The sequence below is a fragment of the Thermoascus crustaceus genome, assembly GCF_041956765.1.
Source record: "Thermoascus crustaceus strain CBS 181.67 unplaced genomic scaffold VTN00scaffold_9, whole genome shotgun sequence".
Lineage (NCBI taxonomy): Eukaryota > Fungi > Ascomycota > Eurotiomycetes > Eurotiales > Thermoascaceae > Thermoascus > Thermoascus crustaceus.
Window position 1 is genome coordinate 584,439 of NW_027192535.1, and position 16,516 is coordinate 600,954.

General features: G+C 52.5%; 5 protein-coding genes across 5 annotated transcripts; 3 read left to right on the forward strand and 2 right to left on the reverse strand.

Annotated features, from left to right (window-relative positions):
• Positions 1–778: 778 nt before the first annotated feature.
• On the forward strand, positions 779–4,880 carry VTN00DRAFT_10220 (uncharacterized protein; the record flags this gene model as incomplete). The annotated part of the gene is made up of 4 exons (XM_069426853.1): positions 779–865; positions 956–1,889; positions 1,946–4,787; positions 4,850–4,880. The coding sequence occupies 4 exons, from the start codon at positions 779–781 to the stop codon at positions 4,878–4,880; spliced, it is 3,894 nt and encodes a 1,297-aa protein (XP_069283982.1).
• Positions 4,881–5,662: 782 nt separating this feature from the next.
• On the forward strand, positions 5,663–6,809 carry VTN00DRAFT_10221 (uncharacterized protein; the record flags this gene model as incomplete). The annotated part of the gene is made up of 2 exons (XM_069426854.1): positions 5,663–5,844; positions 5,942–6,809. 2 exons carry the CDS (start codon positions 5,663–5,665, stop codon positions 6,807–6,809), a joined length of 1,050 nt encoding a protein of 349 aa, XP_069283983.1.
• A 2,099-nt stretch (positions 6,810–8,908) lies between these two features.
• VTN00DRAFT_10222 (uncharacterized protein) lies at positions 8,909–13,371 on the reverse strand (the record flags this gene model as incomplete). Its single annotated transcript, XM_069426855.1, has 4 exons — positions 8,909–9,212; positions 9,283–9,607; positions 9,661–12,949; positions 12,997–13,371. 4 exons carry the CDS (start codon positions 13,369–13,371, stop codon positions 8,909–8,911), a joined length of 4,293 nt encoding a protein of 1,430 aa, XP_069283984.1.
• Positions 13,372–13,875: 504 nt separating this feature from the next.
• On the forward strand, positions 13,876–15,699 carry VTN00DRAFT_10223 (uncharacterized protein; the record flags this gene model as incomplete). Its single annotated transcript, XM_069426856.1, has 2 exons — positions 13,876–15,560; positions 15,621–15,699. 2 exons carry the CDS (start codon positions 13,876–13,878, stop codon positions 15,697–15,699), a joined length of 1,764 nt encoding a protein of 587 aa, XP_069283985.1.
• A 46-nt stretch (positions 15,700–15,745) lies between these two features.
• On the reverse strand, positions 15,746–16,313 carry VTN00DRAFT_10224 (uncharacterized protein; the record flags this gene model as incomplete). The annotated part of the gene is made up of 2 exons (XM_069426857.1): positions 15,746–15,889; positions 16,068–16,313. The coding sequence occupies 2 exons, from the start codon at positions 16,311–16,313 to the stop codon at positions 15,746–15,748; spliced, it is 390 nt and encodes a 129-aa protein (XP_069283986.1).
• Between the last annotated feature and the right edge of the window lie 203 nt (positions 16,314–16,516).

Consider the following 16,516-nt stretch of genomic DNA (forward strand, 5'->3'; position numbering starts at 1 on the left):
CCGACCCTTGAAGCATTCGCGAAGCCGTCCAACAGGCACGTCAAATTCTCGCGCCAACGCGGCAAAATTTGTTTTTTTTGACATGAAGCCTTTTGTAAGGCTTCCTTGATTCGGGATTCGATTTTATCTGGCGATTTTGGCATTGTGGTAGGGTATAAACTCGAGAAATAGTAGAAATCTTCCGTTGTGGTGAAAAACTCCGTTGTGGTGCAACGCACCAACACAGGTAGGTGTTGGGGCGGGAGCACGGCTACTCCTATTTCATAGTATTTGAGCATAGCATTTGAGTTTTGTACTTTTGGGTATTAATAGGCTTGAATATCAGACCTCTGGTCTGAAACATACTTGTCTGTCTCATTATTAGAGACACCGCCGCCGCCCGGCGCATCCAATATAACCAAAAACGGCAAACGCGACGACCGCTCGAGAATTCTGCCAAGGCGGTCAGAGATTCTGTCCAATCACAAGCCCCAATCGCGGAGATCTTCCAGATCTGCCTTCACTGCTCAGGAGATTCTGCCTTGATCAAACACTCACTTCCCCTTCAGTCGCTGGCTAGTCCGAAAGGGCTTGCCGTATAGAAACCTTAGTGGCCCCTTGATGACGTGACAGTGCTAAACCTTTCCGTTTTCTTATTTACCTTCGCTTCAAATCCGCGCGGGGAATCTCAACTTCCCCTCCGTGCAGGGACCAGCGCGCCCTGGCGCTCTGCGTCCGAGAGCTTTTGACTCTCATGCCTGTGGAGTAATACAGGGGGAGAATATAGGCGCCCGATATCATGGCTGCCGGAGACAACGGCTCCACGGTCATGGCCTCGCCAGCTCTGGGTGGTACTAGTAGTACCAAGCTTCAAGTTCTTCCTCAGGTTTGTCCCTACCTGTCTAGGCTAGCCCTAATTTGAGATATAAACAGGGAGTGTATTATACTGATGTTATATACTTTTATACTTGCTTAGGAGTCGACTCACTCGGATAGTGTTCTCCCAATAACGGCTACGGCTCCAGCCACGGGTGCGACTTCGACGGCATCCTCGTCGCGCGATCACAGCTTCGCTCACGAATCTTCCGGTAATTCTACGAATGCCTCAACTCCTACATCGTCTCTGTCCAGGTCACAGTTGCAATCCCAGTCGGAAGCACAGTTCGCAGCAAAAGAGTACAACAGCAAAACGGAGAAGGTGAAGTTTCTAGAGAACCTGGAGAACTACATTCCCGTTGGCGTTCTGAGGAGGTGCAATGGTGCGGAGGAGAACGCTGGACCTGGATTCCCTGAGGCGGAGCTCGCCAGCTTGGAGGGCCATAACTGGATCCGGACCTCTACCCATGTGTACGATGACCATCCGGAGTGGTGCTACGTGCGCGTCTATGTTTTGCCGGATGATACGGGTCGTCGGTTCCTGCCACGCTCGAGCACGGCACTGAGACGCGCGCTCAGGGTGGTCATGTCGAAGGTGGATAGCTCCCCGGAGGCTTGGGAGGGGAAGTTCGTCTTCACAGACGAGACAACGGCCCAAGGTTCGAGCTCGGATGGTGCTGAGGATGAATCGTTGTGGTATATCTTCAATACATTGGAGGGCCCGAGTCCGAAGGTGGAGGACATGAGGGATCTGTATGGTAGGAGGGCAATGGAGGATATACTCTTTGCTGAAACTGGTGAGAATGGTGCTGCTGAATCGGAGGAGTACGTGGGTGTTGTCGGATTGAAGACACCCCTGTATCCGTATCAGCGTCGTTCAGCGGCTGCGATGATCCAGCGGGAGGTGCAGCCAGCACAGATGCTGGATCCGAGGTTACAGGCCTACCGTGGCCCGACTGGTCAGGAGTACTACTACGACAGACTGGAAGGAAGCCTTGTTCGTGAGAAGAGGCTCTATTCGGAGGCTTGTGGAGGTATGTTCTATCGAAAACCCTGGCGGGTCTATAACTGTCTGACATATATGGTGCAGGAATCCTGGCAGAAACCATGGGTTGCGGCAAGACACTGATCTGCCTGGCTGTGATTTTGGCTACACGAGGTCATTTCCCAAAGATTCCGACTCGATACCAGCAGACCACGAACCCAGTCCGCGAAAGGACTGGTTCGCTCGTTGAAATGGCTGCTGCCGCTGCAGGCCGTTTCTCCCTACCCTGGAAGAGCCATTTCGATCTTTTGCGCGACTCCGGTATATTCTACGAGAGGTGCGTGGCAGCCTGCGAGAAGAATCGCGGAGCGTATACCATACCTCCACTACCTGCGAGGTACGGGAGTCGAGGAAGTGCGACTTTTACAAGGCCGCCTCCGACGCACCTTCGTTTGTGTTCTGGGACCCTGGTTATCGTACCTGCTAACCTGGTCGACCATTGGAAGCATGAAATTGCTAGCCACACTGAAGGGCTAAAAATCCTTATTCTGCAAACCAGCTCGGACGTGACGCCTTCTGCTGATGAACTGTTGCAGTACGACATTGTTCTTTACTCAAGAACCCGTTTTGAGAAGGAAGCTGGGGAGGTCGTTCACAATCGACGCGCCCCTCCAAAACTGGAATATGATTCCCCGTTGAAGAAACTACACTGGCTGCGCATCATCGTTGACGAAGGTCATAATGTTGCTGGACATGGCCATAAGACTAACATGGTCCACATCTTGGACCAGCTCCATGTGGAACGCCGATGGGTCGTCTCCGGAACGCCGTCGACCGGACTGTATGGAGTTGAAGTGAACCTGGCGTCTCGGGAGACCCAAACCAGCGACACCGAACTCGCAGACGACGCAACTTTGGCGGTGCTGCAGTCTCGGAAGAAGACCGGAAATGCAGCGGACGAGGAGCTCAAGGATCTTGATAAGTTGCGGCTCATCGTCGTTGAGTTCCTGAATCTGAAGCCCTGGTCGAACTCGCGGGCTGAGGATTCTGCGAATTGGACCAAGTATATCAAGCCTGTTGGCGAGGATGGAAAGCGGAGAAAGGCACCTTCGCTTCGGGCGACTCTCCAGAGCCTGGTTGTTAGGCATCCTTTGGATGTCATTAATAACGAGATTCCGCTTCCCAGGTTGTCTAACAGGGTAGTCTACATCGAACCAACCTTCTACGACAAGCTGTCGATAAACCTTTTCCTATTTCACTTGACTCTTAACGCTATCACCTCCGAACGAAGGGACCAGGATTACATGTTCCATCCGCGGAACAGGAAACACCTTAGTTTGCTCATCAACAATCTCCGACAGGCGGGCTTCTGGTGGACCGGTTTCGAGAGAAAGGATATTGAGGTTTCCCTCGACCTCGCCTTGAAGTACCTGGAGAAGAACAACGAGAGGATGTCCAAGGAAGATCTCGACACGTTATGTGAGGGAATTCGGATTGCCCGAAAGGCGCTTGACTGTACGAGCTGGAACGCCTTTATCCAGTTTGATGAATTGGGCGTCTTTGTCCAGGATTTCCCTTCTCATGCTCGGGGGATGTGGGCGTTGGATTCCTCGCAGCCGGAACATGAGCCTTCGCTCTTGGGCATATCTCAGGCTCGAATGGCTCAGAAGTTTGTTACTTCTCGTCTTACTTCTTATGACCCTGCAGAGGGTCTCGCGGGTGCTGGAATCAGAGCCCGCCGTGAGATCTCTGCACGGGCAGGGAATAACAATAATAGCTCGAATGCGTCTGAGCCTGCTGCAGCTGGTATGAAAAAGAATGCTGCAGATAGACTCGTCCACAAGCCGAAGCCCGAGCAGAAGTCTCTGAAGAAGACATTTTCGAAGGGTCTCACCAAGAGTCTGCCGCCAGACTCGCCGCTCGCCCAGACGAAATTGGTCGCAACGGCATCGGCCAAATTGACATATTTGCTGGAGAAGGTGCTGGAACTGCACAAGACGGAAAAGATAATTATCTTCTATGAGAACAATAACACAGCCTTTTGGATCGCTGAAGGGCTGGATATGCTCGGCATAGAGTTCCGCATCTACGCGAACACTCTCAAGACCAGCCAGAGAGCGGCCTACCTGTCCCTGTTCGATGAATCAGAGGAAGTCCGCGTCCTTGTCATGGATTTGCGTCAGGCTTCGCACGGACTGCACGTCGCCAGCGCATCGCGTGTGTTCATCATCAATCCGATCTGGCGCCCTAACGTCGAGAGCCAGGCCATCAAGCGAGCCCACCGGATCGGGCAGACGAGGCCGGTGTTCGTCGAGACGCTCGTTCTCAAGGACACCCTCGAGGACAAGATGCTCAAGCGGCGTAAGGAGATGTCGAACACGGAGCTGAAGAACGCGGAGAAGGACCTCCTTGACGACAGCACCATGAGCTCCATCATCCAGAACGAGCGCTTCATTCCCATGCCAGACGACGAAGACGCAGTGCCCGTCAGACCCGCGTACCTGAAGGACCCGCCAGGCTTCTTCGATCGTCACAAACTTCCCATCCCGGATAACCATGTCGATCCACCAGTCTCCCCCAGCGTCGTCATGACTCACCAGCCGGATTCGATCACAATGACAACGCCATCCAAGCGCAAGCGGCGCGGAAGTGCTGCGGCGCCATTATTACTATCTCCTGACATCCCCTGGGTCGAGTCGGACGTGAGCCTGGAGGACCACTTTGAAGGGCTTACGCCGACAAAGAGGCGGCGGAAATCATCGTCTAGTGTCGACTCGACAATGGTGACCCCTAATGGGATCGTGATGACCTTTGAACGGCGGTCGAGACAGAGGACCCCGTTGTCTGTAATCCTTGCTGGACTGGACGGTGCTGTGAACGAAATGGACGGCGTCGAAGAGGCTTCTCGCAGTGTTCCGGTTCCGAGCCTGTTTGGTGATGGGACCCCGTCCGTTTGCACGGCGCAGCAACAGCAGCAGCAGTCTCTGTTTGGAGACTTGAATTCTGCAGCGACCGCGCTTGTCCAGATGGAGCGGCATGATTCTGATATGCGCTGATCCCCTTCCCCCTTTGTTTTAATGTTTTGTACATTTCTGTAGAATACGTTTCTGATTTATGATGGTATGAGGTAGGGTTCTTCGTTTCTTTCTACGATAGTTTTGGCCATCTCAGCCGTGTTACGAGGTGATTATGGAAATAATCGGAGTTGGGGATTTACATTGAAGGATGGAATGATCGCTGTTCATGGTTTACACGAAAGGGATATTGTTCTTGTTGGAACAATCACGACGATTCGGATGTTGGCCCTCCTGTTATCTCTGTACATTAAATAATACAGTACGGTCTGATGAATGTACAAAAGTATCCATCCTCAGTCATCTATATTATAAATCTTGCAAACAGTAGAATATCGGAAAAGAAACCGTGCTAGTGTGTTGTTTGGGAGCGTATAGTCCTTGTCTGATAAGGTGATGTCTCGGCGGGGCGATGATGATATCGTTCTCCGCCGCCCCGCCTGAATGAACTCACTGTTTTGAACGCCCTCGAGCATAATGGCTCCCCTGTCAGGATAGATTCTACACGTTTCACAAGAATCATGAGATCAATTCTGTCCATTATTTTTTCTTAATCCTGGCTTTCTACTTCCGTGTCAAGGAAGACGATACAATTCTCTTATCACCTAGCTCCATAGCTACCCCGCCGTCGTCAACTCCGACACCGTCCACGCCGGTCACACGACCCCATCCGTTCATTCAGTCATTGATCCCTCGACCGAATTTGTACATATAATATAGACTCCGGAAGATAGAGCGGTCGACTTCAATGGCCGCGGAGAAGCAGGAGACGCAGAGGAAGGGCGAGCCCGAGACCATTATCATTGGCATCTCGGGCCCCTCGTCGAGCGGGAAAACGACCCTCGCGAGACTGCTCAGGACCGTCTTTGCCGTTCATGGCATGAAGACGTTCATCATCCATGAGGATGACTTTTATTATCCGGATGATAGGTGCGTGCTGTCCCTTTTTTACATCTTTGCGCAAGCTATTACTTCCTGCCTTACCCATTGGTGTAAATTAATATGCTGACTTATTTGCTGCATATAGAATCCCGTACACCACCACCCCCTCCGGCAAGACCGTCCAAGACTGGGACACCGTGAACGCAATCGACGTCAACTTCCTCTCCTCCACGCTCGCATACGTCCGAAAACACGGCGCCCTCCCGCCCCGGCTCAAGAGCAAGGAGGACCAGAACGAAGCGCGCGACTCGGGCGTCGACGAGGCCACTCTCCAGCGGTTCCGGGAGCAGGTCGCAGACAGACTTAAGGGGAAGAAAAGGATAGCATCGACGACGACAGACGATGACGGCCAAAACGGGAAATTGACGGTCGCCTTCCTAGAAGGATTCCTTCTCTACGCGCCCCCCGAATCCGAAAATCCCAACCACATCCTCCGCCCTATCCACGATAACATGCATCTCCATCTCTTCCTCCCCGCTCCCTATCCGATCGTCAAGGAACGCCGTGAGGCGCGCAGTGGGTACGTCACAATCGGGCCCGACCCGACGCCGCCGAGTAAGCGGAACGTGTCAAAGGATGACACGACCAGTAAAGATGAGAGAGAAAAACAACAACAGCAAGAAGAAGTCGACCTGGAAAAAGAAGATGACGGCCCGCCCCAGAACTTCTGGGTCGATCCGCCCGGTTACGTGGACGATATCGTCTGGCCGCGGTACGTGCAGGACCACGCGTGGTTGCTGCTCCCAGAGGACGATGGGAAGCAGCTGCAGAGGGAGCAGGAGGAGAAGGGCCTCAGTGCGGAGGAGCTGATCAAGAGGGTCGGGGAGGGCACGAGTGTGAGGACCGACGCAGGTGTCACTGTTGCGCCAGGGAATGGGAAGTTACCCATGACGGAGGTGCTAGGATGGGCTGTGGATGAGGTTGTGAGGTGTTTGGAGGAGAAGGAGGCTTAGAAATATATCCACTGCAGTGCTCCAAAGTCCTTTGGAATATGGGAGCTGGATTTAGTTGGTTTCAATCTGCGATAGGAATGCGGCTTGGAGAGGTTTCTTGATTTGAACTCTTGAATGATTCCCGTTCGTGGTGTTTATATACATATGCATGCAATATTGCCTAGGTAGGTACTGTACATACGTGCGAAGGGGTTATTGACCACCAGATGGACATATGAATACATGCAGACATGATGTATGGATATTGTCTAGTTGGCTTATATAGGGTACAAGCAACTGTCATTTATACATAAGCTGCTATCTCGAACACGCCGGGATAAACTGTTGAGCTAAAAAGGCAACACTACCTATTTGTTCTTTCAGGGTTCCCACCTTATACTCCAACATAAACGAATGGACAGATAAACAATGAACGTGACATCCTTGACCAGGAAAGGCGCCAGAGGATACATAAACAGCGCCATAAATGCATTAATCACTTAACAAGTAATCTAATACCTATTCACCAAGTTAGGTAGACTCCAACTGCCGGATCGACGGGCGGAAAAAAGGGGGAAACTCAATCTCCAGGAACCATGACATCATCCATACATATGGACGGGATACTGGATACATTAGGTACATGGCCTGGGAAAAGTGCTCCGTTAGGTACGGACTTCAGCTGCCATTTAACTTTGAAGAACAGGGTTTATTATATATTAGGTGCCTCCTAACATAAGGGTACTTAGATGCTGCACGTATACTTAGATAAGAGACTCTGCGAACGGGGGGTGACTTGATATCATCATCTCCTGGTTGATATTGATACGAAAAGAATCGAAACTAAGTCGGTTGATTGTAACGCACCATTAACTTTATTACTACTGTACTGCACTGTACAAAAGTGAGTTCCCCACTCCCTAATTAATCAACATTAACACACACACATCTATATATACCCACTTATACTCTTCCTTTTTTACCCTTGCACACTGACCTTAATCTCAAATGTGTTAACGGCAAGGATACCTATACATAGTGCCCCGTGGAAATCATCGTAATCTCGGACATCAGCAGCAGCAGACTCCTACTTCTCGCTCCGCAGCCTATCTCGCAGCAGCGAACTCACCGTCTGAGACTAACGAAGACAAGGACGATTACTATGACGCTGACTCTGAGGAGTCAGAGTCGGAATCGGAATCAGACTTCTCAACCCCGACCTCAACTGCGAGAACCACCCCGTCCCCGTCCGCTACCGCTACTACTGCCATTGCTACTGCAGTCGCTGCAGCTAGATTCGAAGCCGCGGCTGCCACGACGGCCGTTGCGGCGGGAGCAGCTGTGGCAGCTTTTCCTCCTTTTCCTGCTCGTGCTCTTGCTCCTGTTCCTTCTTATGCAGTCCTTGATGGGATGATTTCTACTCCTGCTAGTGGTCGTCGAGATGGAGATGTGCATGTCTATGATGATGAGGGTCGAGATCGAGATCGAGATCGGGAGAGGGAGAGGGAGCAGGAGCGGGAACGGGAGCGGAGGAAGATCGATGGGTTTGTGATTATGTATCGGTGGCATTATCAGCGGGGTTTCGTGTGAGTTGTTGATTGATAGATATGTGTAAGTTTTAGGTACGTATAGAATGGATTCTATTTAGATTATTGTGATTCTATTTAGATTATTGTGATTCTATTTAGATTATTGTGATTCTATTTAGATTATTGTGATTCTATTTAGATTATTGTGATTCTATTTAGATTATTGTGATTCTATTTAGATTATTGTGATTCTATTTAGATTATTGTGATTCTATTTAGATTATTGTCATCTCTAGTATCGATCTATTCAAGCACCTATCATACTATGGTCATGAGGAACAGATTGGAGAATTGGAAGGCAAACAAATTGCAATAGCCAAGTTCAATGTATATATATATTTTTAGCATATACACGCCTTATGACAAATGTGCATCATTCAATTCTATGCTCTTTTCTCTCTTTTCCTTTTTCCGACCTGTGTCGTAAAAATGAAATGAAGAACATTCAATCATCATAACCGAAAAAAGCAGATACACCCCCAGATGCATCAGCTCTATATCCATATCTCATATATGTATATATATCTATTTTTAGGCAGCTCCTCCACGGCCACCAACGCTCAGCAGTTCCTTCTTCTGCTCCTCGCTCAGCTTCGAGGCCGGCAGTTGTCTGGTAGCGGTCTCAGCAGCAGGCGGGGCGGGCAGGAATCCGATGGCCACGAGGTACGACAGGTACAGGCCCATCAAGTCCTCCGTCACTCCGCGACCGGCAGAGGCGTCAATGCCGGACCAGGCAGCGTCTGCGCGCAGAGCTGCAGCAGCGTTGGTGTCGTCGAGTTCAGGCGCCTTAGTGTTGGAGGGGAGGTCGGCGGTGACGAAGTGGTAGAGTGGCATGCTGGGGACGACAAAGTTAATACCTGCTGTCCACCTTCTTTCTGACTAGACCACGATGGGAAATAACTTACAGTGCGTGCTGAGAGTCCTTGTCGTTGTGGTTGCCCTCGTTGACATACTGCTCAAGCGACCGCGACCATGGAACGTAGTCCATCTGAGGGACGTCGTATCCGTACGTCTGCAGGGTGCCCAGGAACTCGTTGAATCGGAGTCTGGGGTGTCCAGTGACTTGGGCAACTCCAAGAGGAGTTGTAGGAGGGTGGAATGCAGACGCGATGACAACACGAGCGACGTGGTCAACTGGCACCATGTTGACCGTGTTGTTGATGTTTGGACGTCCAGACAGCTGGATACATCCCTTGATCATTCTGATCAGGAAGTCATCGGTGTTCGTAGCTGTGTAATTTGTTAGCAAAGAAATAGAAGAGACAAAGGACGAAGTTACATACTTCCGTAGGTCGAATCACCGGTAACATATCCAGGTCGGACAATGGTACCCCGCAATCCTCTCCGGCCAGCTTCCTTGACAAGGTATTCACCAGCCCACTTGCTCTGACCGTAGCCTGTACCCAGACCAGTGCTGCTGCCTTCGAGATCATCGGCTTCGCTGATGCCAGCACCGCCAGCGGCAACGATCCGCTCCGATTCCTGGACATAGTGGTCGTTGTCCAGGACGCTCGTAGAGCTGACAAAGGCAAACTGCTTTGGCTTCCCGATAGCACAGAGCTTCAGAGCGTCGATAGTGCCGAGGACGTTGGCCGGCTTGAGGTTAGCATACGGATACACCCAGTGGACCAGAGCTCCGTTGTGAATGACAACATCTACACGCTGTGACAGATCATCCCACAGCTGCTCCGAGAGACCCAGCCGGGGATCGCCAAGGTTACCGGTAACGCACTGGAGCCTGCCGGTCCAGGTTTCGTTCCAGAAACCGTAAGCCCTGCAGGTGGATCGAATCCGCTCGAGGGCCTGTTCTTCACTCTTAGCCCGAACGAGTGCGACAACCTTAGCTGAAGGGTTTTGGCGGGAAAGGAGGTCCCGAAGGATGTAGGCACCAAGGAAACCAGTCGCTCCAGTAAGGAAGACTGTTGGGCTTCCTGAGAGGACGGACTCAGTAGGCGCGGGGAAAGACTCGGGAAGGGTTTCCACCAGCTTCCTCGCGTCCTTCGAATATTCATCGTCTGGCTGACTAGAGCCAGGTGCACTGCCGTTTTGTGCCTCACTGCCTTGGTTGTCAGTAAATGATTCAAGAGCCTGCAATCGGTCAATCTCGGCAGCAAAGCCCTTGAGAGTAGGGCTGCGGAAAATGGCATTCATGCTGATGTCAATTCCTCTCCACTTGCGTCTGATATCGAAGAACATTTGCTGCGCAAGGATACTATGACCACCGAGATCGAAGAACGAGTCTTCCTGCCCAATCATCTTGGCAGTGACGTTCGGGATAAGCTTGGCCCAGATCTGAGCAAGGGCTTGTTCGGTCTCGGACAGTGCATGCATCACGGATGACCTGCGTCGAGGAGCCGCGGCGCTGAGCTCTGCCGTGTCTGGGAAAGGAAGATGAGGCTTGTCGATCTTGCCATTCGGGTTCAGAGGCATCCTCTTGAGAGGAATGAAGACAGCAGGAACAGCATAAGCAGGCAACTTGCTTCGAAGATGTTCGCGAGCGTCATCCCGAAGAGGTCGGAACCGTCTGAGCATGCCCACCATTCCCTCCGCGTCCTCATCATCTTCGAGACCCTTTTCCTTCAGCCATGCCGCCCACTTGCTCATATCCGGAACGATGTAGCTAACCAAGGTAGGCTCCTCGAACTTGTCTCTCCGCACCAGAGTGACGTTCTCCCGCACCAGAGGGTGTCGAGAGAGATGCGTATCGATCTCACCAAGCTCGATGCGGAAGCCACGAATCTTGACCTGGTCGTCGGCCCGACCAGAGCATTCAACGTCTCCCGTAGGCGTGTATCTACCAAGGTCTCCACTGCGGTACAACCGATCTCTTGGTCCGAAGTAGAACTCTCTCCAAGGCTCATCCTTTCCAGCAGTTTCCTGAGACTTCTCCTTTTCAACCCAGGTCTGTGGGTCAACAAACCAGTTCTTGAGGAACTTCTTCTCGTTCAACTCTGGGTTACCCAGGTAGCCTTCAGCAAGACCCGCAGCACGGACATAGATTTCACCAACTTCTCCTATGGCGCAGATACGGGTGGGATCAAAGCGGTTCACAACCAGCAACTGCACGTCAACCATTCCTCGACCAGCGGGGATAACGTCCTTCATGCTTTCTAGATAGTGCTCCTGGCTGGAGAAGCTTGGTATTTCATAGTAGCTTACGGCTCTCTGAGTTTCAGTCGTGCCGTACATGTTCACAATGTTCACATTGGGAGCAAGCGCCTGAAGAGATCGGCAGTCTCTCTTGATCAGAATATCACCAACGAAGAAAGCGTGGTGAAGAGAGGGGAACTGCGCAGTAGCGCCTCCAACCAGGATCTGACCCATCGCAGGCGTAAGGTGGGTGACAGTGGCACCGTAATTCCGCATCCACTCGGCAAGCTTCTCATTTTGAATATCCTCCCGGGAAGGCACCAGCAGCTGAGCACCCAAGAACAGTGGGGTGAAGATGTCTCTCTGGATGGGGTCGTGTGCAATACCACTGAGCATTGTGAATTTATCATCCGGAGTGAGCTTGAAAGTCTTTGACATCCAAGGGAAATAGTAAGCCAGGGAGAAGTGGCGGCCCCGTACTCCCTTCGGTCTTCCCTCCGAACCGGAAGTGAACGAAAGTGTAGGAGTAGAGTCTGGACCCACGACAACACCAACGGGCTGAGACTTCACAGCATATTGCTTGGCGAAGACTTCCTCGCCATTAATCTTTCCTCCTTCCAAGGTTCCATCGTCGCGGAGTGCCAGAGCGGGGATCTCTGTCCGGAGCTGCAGGTTCTCATCGATGAAGGAGCGAACAATCGGGGACAATTCTCCGGCTTCCTCGGTAGCCTTCTCAATGATGACCAGGGCGCGAGGACGAGCAACGTCGAGGTAGATGTTTTGTCTCTCTGGTGGATAAGCAGGGTCGATAACGGAGAAGGTCGCGCCAGCCTTCAGAATACCCATGACAGCCACGACGAGATCAACACCACGGTGGGCATAAGCCATAACCACCTCTCCTCTCTGGATGCCAGACTGAACCAGATGGTGTCCGAGGATATTCGATGCCTCGTTGATCTGTCTGTATGTGAATTCGCGCTGAGGCGAGCTCCTGGACTTAGTTTCCACCACACAGAGCTTGTCCGGGTGCTTCTCCGCATTTTGAGCAAAAATATCATGGATTGCTCCACGGAAGGCGGACCAGTGCAGATCCGACGTGGGGTCTGGCAGGAGCGCTCTCTGCTCCTCGGTCATGAAGTCGATCCGTCCAATGGCCTCATTCGGGTTGGAAGCGGCATTGTGTACGAGCTGGGCAAGCTGTCTCAGAATGGTCGCTATTCTAGCACTGGAGAACAGGCGCTGGTTGTAGTATGCTCCCAACTCCAATTCCGTAGCTGATCCGCTCGACAGGCTCTCCGGAGCGATGTTGATGACCAGGTCGGTCGTTTCGAAAGTGTTGGCAGGGTATTCCTGGGAGGCCGCAGGTGCATCATAGGCGGCGAAACGGAACAAGATCGGGGAGCCCTCTGAGTTGGACTTCTGCTGGATGTAGGAACGAAGGCTTCTCAAAGGTACAATATCCGCCGACCCCTCTTCGAAGGCCTGGACAATGTCAGAACGGCCAAGAAGATAGGGATCAAACAACATACCTTGACAACCTTAGCGTACAGCTGAAGGAATGGCTGACTGGCGTCAACTGGCACCCTCAGGACGAAGGGGCGGCCATCCTCTGCCGAGCTGGTGCCGATTGCAATATCCTCATCTCCGGTCAGACGGGCGACCAAGATGACGAAAGCAGTCAAGAAGACAGAAAATGGAGAGCCAGAGGATTCTGAAAGCTTCTTCAATTCCAATTGAGTATCCGTAGGCAGCTTGAACGACTCGAAGGCCTCAATTGCTCTCTTTGCAGAGTCCGCCTTCTGAGTCTCGGGATAATCTCGGGTGAGGGGCGAAACAGTGAGATTTTGCAGTCTCTGAGCCCATCTCTCCAGGCGCTCCTGCACCGGGACTGCTTCGGCACCCATGATTGCAGATATGAGAAGCGGAGGGCTCTTCCCTGCCGTCACGCAGCGTATCGTTGCGGAGAGAAGTGTGAGTCAAGAGGGGCCGAGGACCGTCCGCAAAGAAAAAGCAGCCGACTTTTGGTCTTCGGCCCTTCCGCCGCATCGCTCACCGCCCTCGTGCGCCTATACCGCTTTCGGCCCGGGCGGAGAAACCGCTCTTCCGACATTCCTCCGCCCGCGCCTTGCGCACCGCCCCGTGTGGCTCTTCCGCGATATGAGCAAGCTGAGATTCTACCACCACGAGTCCACAGCGATGCCCATCGGCCTTCTCCCACGTGCGTTTTGTAAGTCAATGCTTCTCTCCTGCTTGGCTCTGTGTGTATCTCTTACTGACATGTCGCGCCAGTCTTTGGCTAGCGGTCGAGGCGGGTAGACGATCAGGAGACAGCCCTTGCCTTTACTTCCTCAGCCCGCCCCTGGCCTTCCGCTCATTTCTCGAACCGGGACATCTTCCCGCCCGCAAAGATGATCCCTCACCGCAGTACAGCTCTCTTTGGCGTTATAATTTTCGTTGCTTTTCTACTTATAATATTTTCTTCTTCTCCTACTTCTGATTCTTCTATCATTTACGGTCCGGCCAAGTACATCCCGCGGCCAAAGCTCCCTTCCCTTAACAACTTCCGGGTCCCATTCCGCCCTTCAGCCCACAAGCCTCCGGAGCAAAAGAACAGTACCAGTGGTGAATCCAAGTGGTTCACCGACTGGACATGGCTCAATCCATTCTCGTCCTCCATCACGCTGGATGAGAACCGTTCCGTCCTCCCGCCCCTTCGACAACGGCAGCCCGTCTACACGTATTACGATTCGAATGGCCAGAATGATAAGGATGAGGAGAATGCGGACGCCAAGCTGCTTCTTGCATGGCGCAAGGCCTGGTTTGCTCAGGGCTTCCGACCCGTCGTCCTGAGCCGCGCGGAGGCCATGAATAACCAGCTTTACGAGGCTGTGCAAAAGCTGAAGCTCGATCCTGCGCTCGAGGCCGACTTCTTCAAGTGGCTGGCTTGGGGACACATGGGCACCGGACTTCTTGCAGACTGGCGGTGTTTCCCAATGGCCAAGTACGATGATGAGCTGCTGTCGTACCTCCGTCGCGATCCCATCCCTACCCATATCACCCGGTTCGAAAATTTTGATTCTGGTCTCTTCGCCGGTGAGAGGTCGCGTATCAATGATGCAATCAAAGAAGCCATAAAGGCCGCGAATGATCAAGCGAAGTCGATCATAGACGTGATCCCGTCCGACTTCTTTAAAGTCGAGCAGCCCAGTGCCCTGGCTTTCTACAACTCCGCCACTATCACATCGCACTATCCGGCCCTTGCAGAGAAGCACGTGGAGTCCACTCCGTCGGGCCGTCAAGCACTTACCGAGCTGATTAACTCCCATCTACACAATACGTTCCAAAGCTCTTTCCCATCAGGTATTGCCGTCCTGAAGCCGCTTCCCGAACATACGACCGCCTTAGTTGAGCCAGCATTGCTTCTTGCCCATGCCCTTGCCCAGTGCCCTTCATCGGCGATCCCACCGTCTTGCCCCCCTAACCGCTTGAGATGTCAGCCCTGTACTTCGTCGAAGCCAATGCCAATCGTTCAACCTCCGGCCTTTAAGAACGTATCGGAACTCTTTACCATCGGCACTGTTCCCCATCCTTTTACATTGATCAGCTTGCAGGCGGGTTCCGAGCAGATCACTACTCGACACATCCGTCGCGAGACCGAGCGTGATCCTTGGCTGAGGGAAGTGACAAAGGAGCTTCTTGGACCAGAGCGTGGCGGGCCCTCGAGAGTCGTTAGCCTCAAGGAGGCCGTGGCAGGGGATGCGGCGATCCCACGCTCGGTCTGGATGACCGTTGAGAACGTCCCCGCAAAAGCGGGTCAACCTCTCCCCTCCACCCTCCTCGACGAGATGGAGTGGCAGTTTGGCTTTGCCATTCCCCGAGACATCCCGGTACCGGAAGAAAACGAGGACAAGACGAAGAAATCGAAGAAACCACCAAAGCCAAGCAAGGAGGAACTCGACAAGGAATACATGCTCATCGAGAAGGCGAGAGAGGTCTTGACGAAGAAGGACAACAACCGGGTTGGAATCAAGAATGTGGCAGAAGCGTGGAATCTCGCTGACACGGAGGTGTGGCGTTTCGTGAGGGCATACCGGTTAGTCTGATACCATCACCTTTTTATATTGACAAACAACTAACGTTGTTGCCGTAACAGAGCAAGGAGTGTCGTCGAACGGAAGAAATGGGAGGAGGAAGAACAGAACTTTGTCGGCGCCCGGGCCGTCGAGGATTAAGGGGAACGAACAGGTCTGTATACTTCTTGTTTTGTCGTTCTTTAATCTACCATTTCGATCTGCTTCTTAGCTTGTGCATTGCCATCTTGTCCGCGGAGCATGCATAGGAGTCGGCGTTTTTATTGGTCTCGACCGCGGTCTTTAGCTGCGATCGATTGAGAATGTCATTATGGATAGAGAAACTGTTATCCTAGAAAGTTAATGTCAGCCATTTAGCTAAGCAGGATCTGCTGCCAGACCAAGGCATCAAACGAACTACCAAACCCCCGCGTGTTTCCTCGAGATAGCGGGGTACATGTAGTTGGCCAAGTACTTCGTAGGGGAAGACCGCACAGCAGCTATTCCTGAGTTCAGCGATAGCAGAAGACAAAGAAGAAGATGCGAAGCACGGCGTAGGAAGCCGACGAAGCGGCGGTCATGAGGCGGAACGTGGTTGGCGCAGGGTCCGCGGTCGAGACTCGCGGGTGGAGGCCGGCTGCGGAGCCCGTTGGGCGGCCGGCGGGAACCGCACCGCTAGCCAGTTCAGCGGGCCACTCCCGTCGGGCGGTGGCGATCCCCGCGCTGAAGCTGCGATAAGCTGTCTGCTGCGTGTCTCGATAGCCATGCTGCGTCATCCCTCTACCAACTATTTAATTCGACGATGCCCTTCTGCCCCGTCTTCCCTGGACACTTTTCTCCGGAGTTTTGCTCTGGATTACCGAGGGAGACGTACGGCCTACTATTCCTTCTAAATACGGTTCCGTCACCGCTCCCACCTCTACCGTATCCAGAGTTTCCTGCTTGACATCTGCATATCCATTCCCGTCTTTTGGTAGGA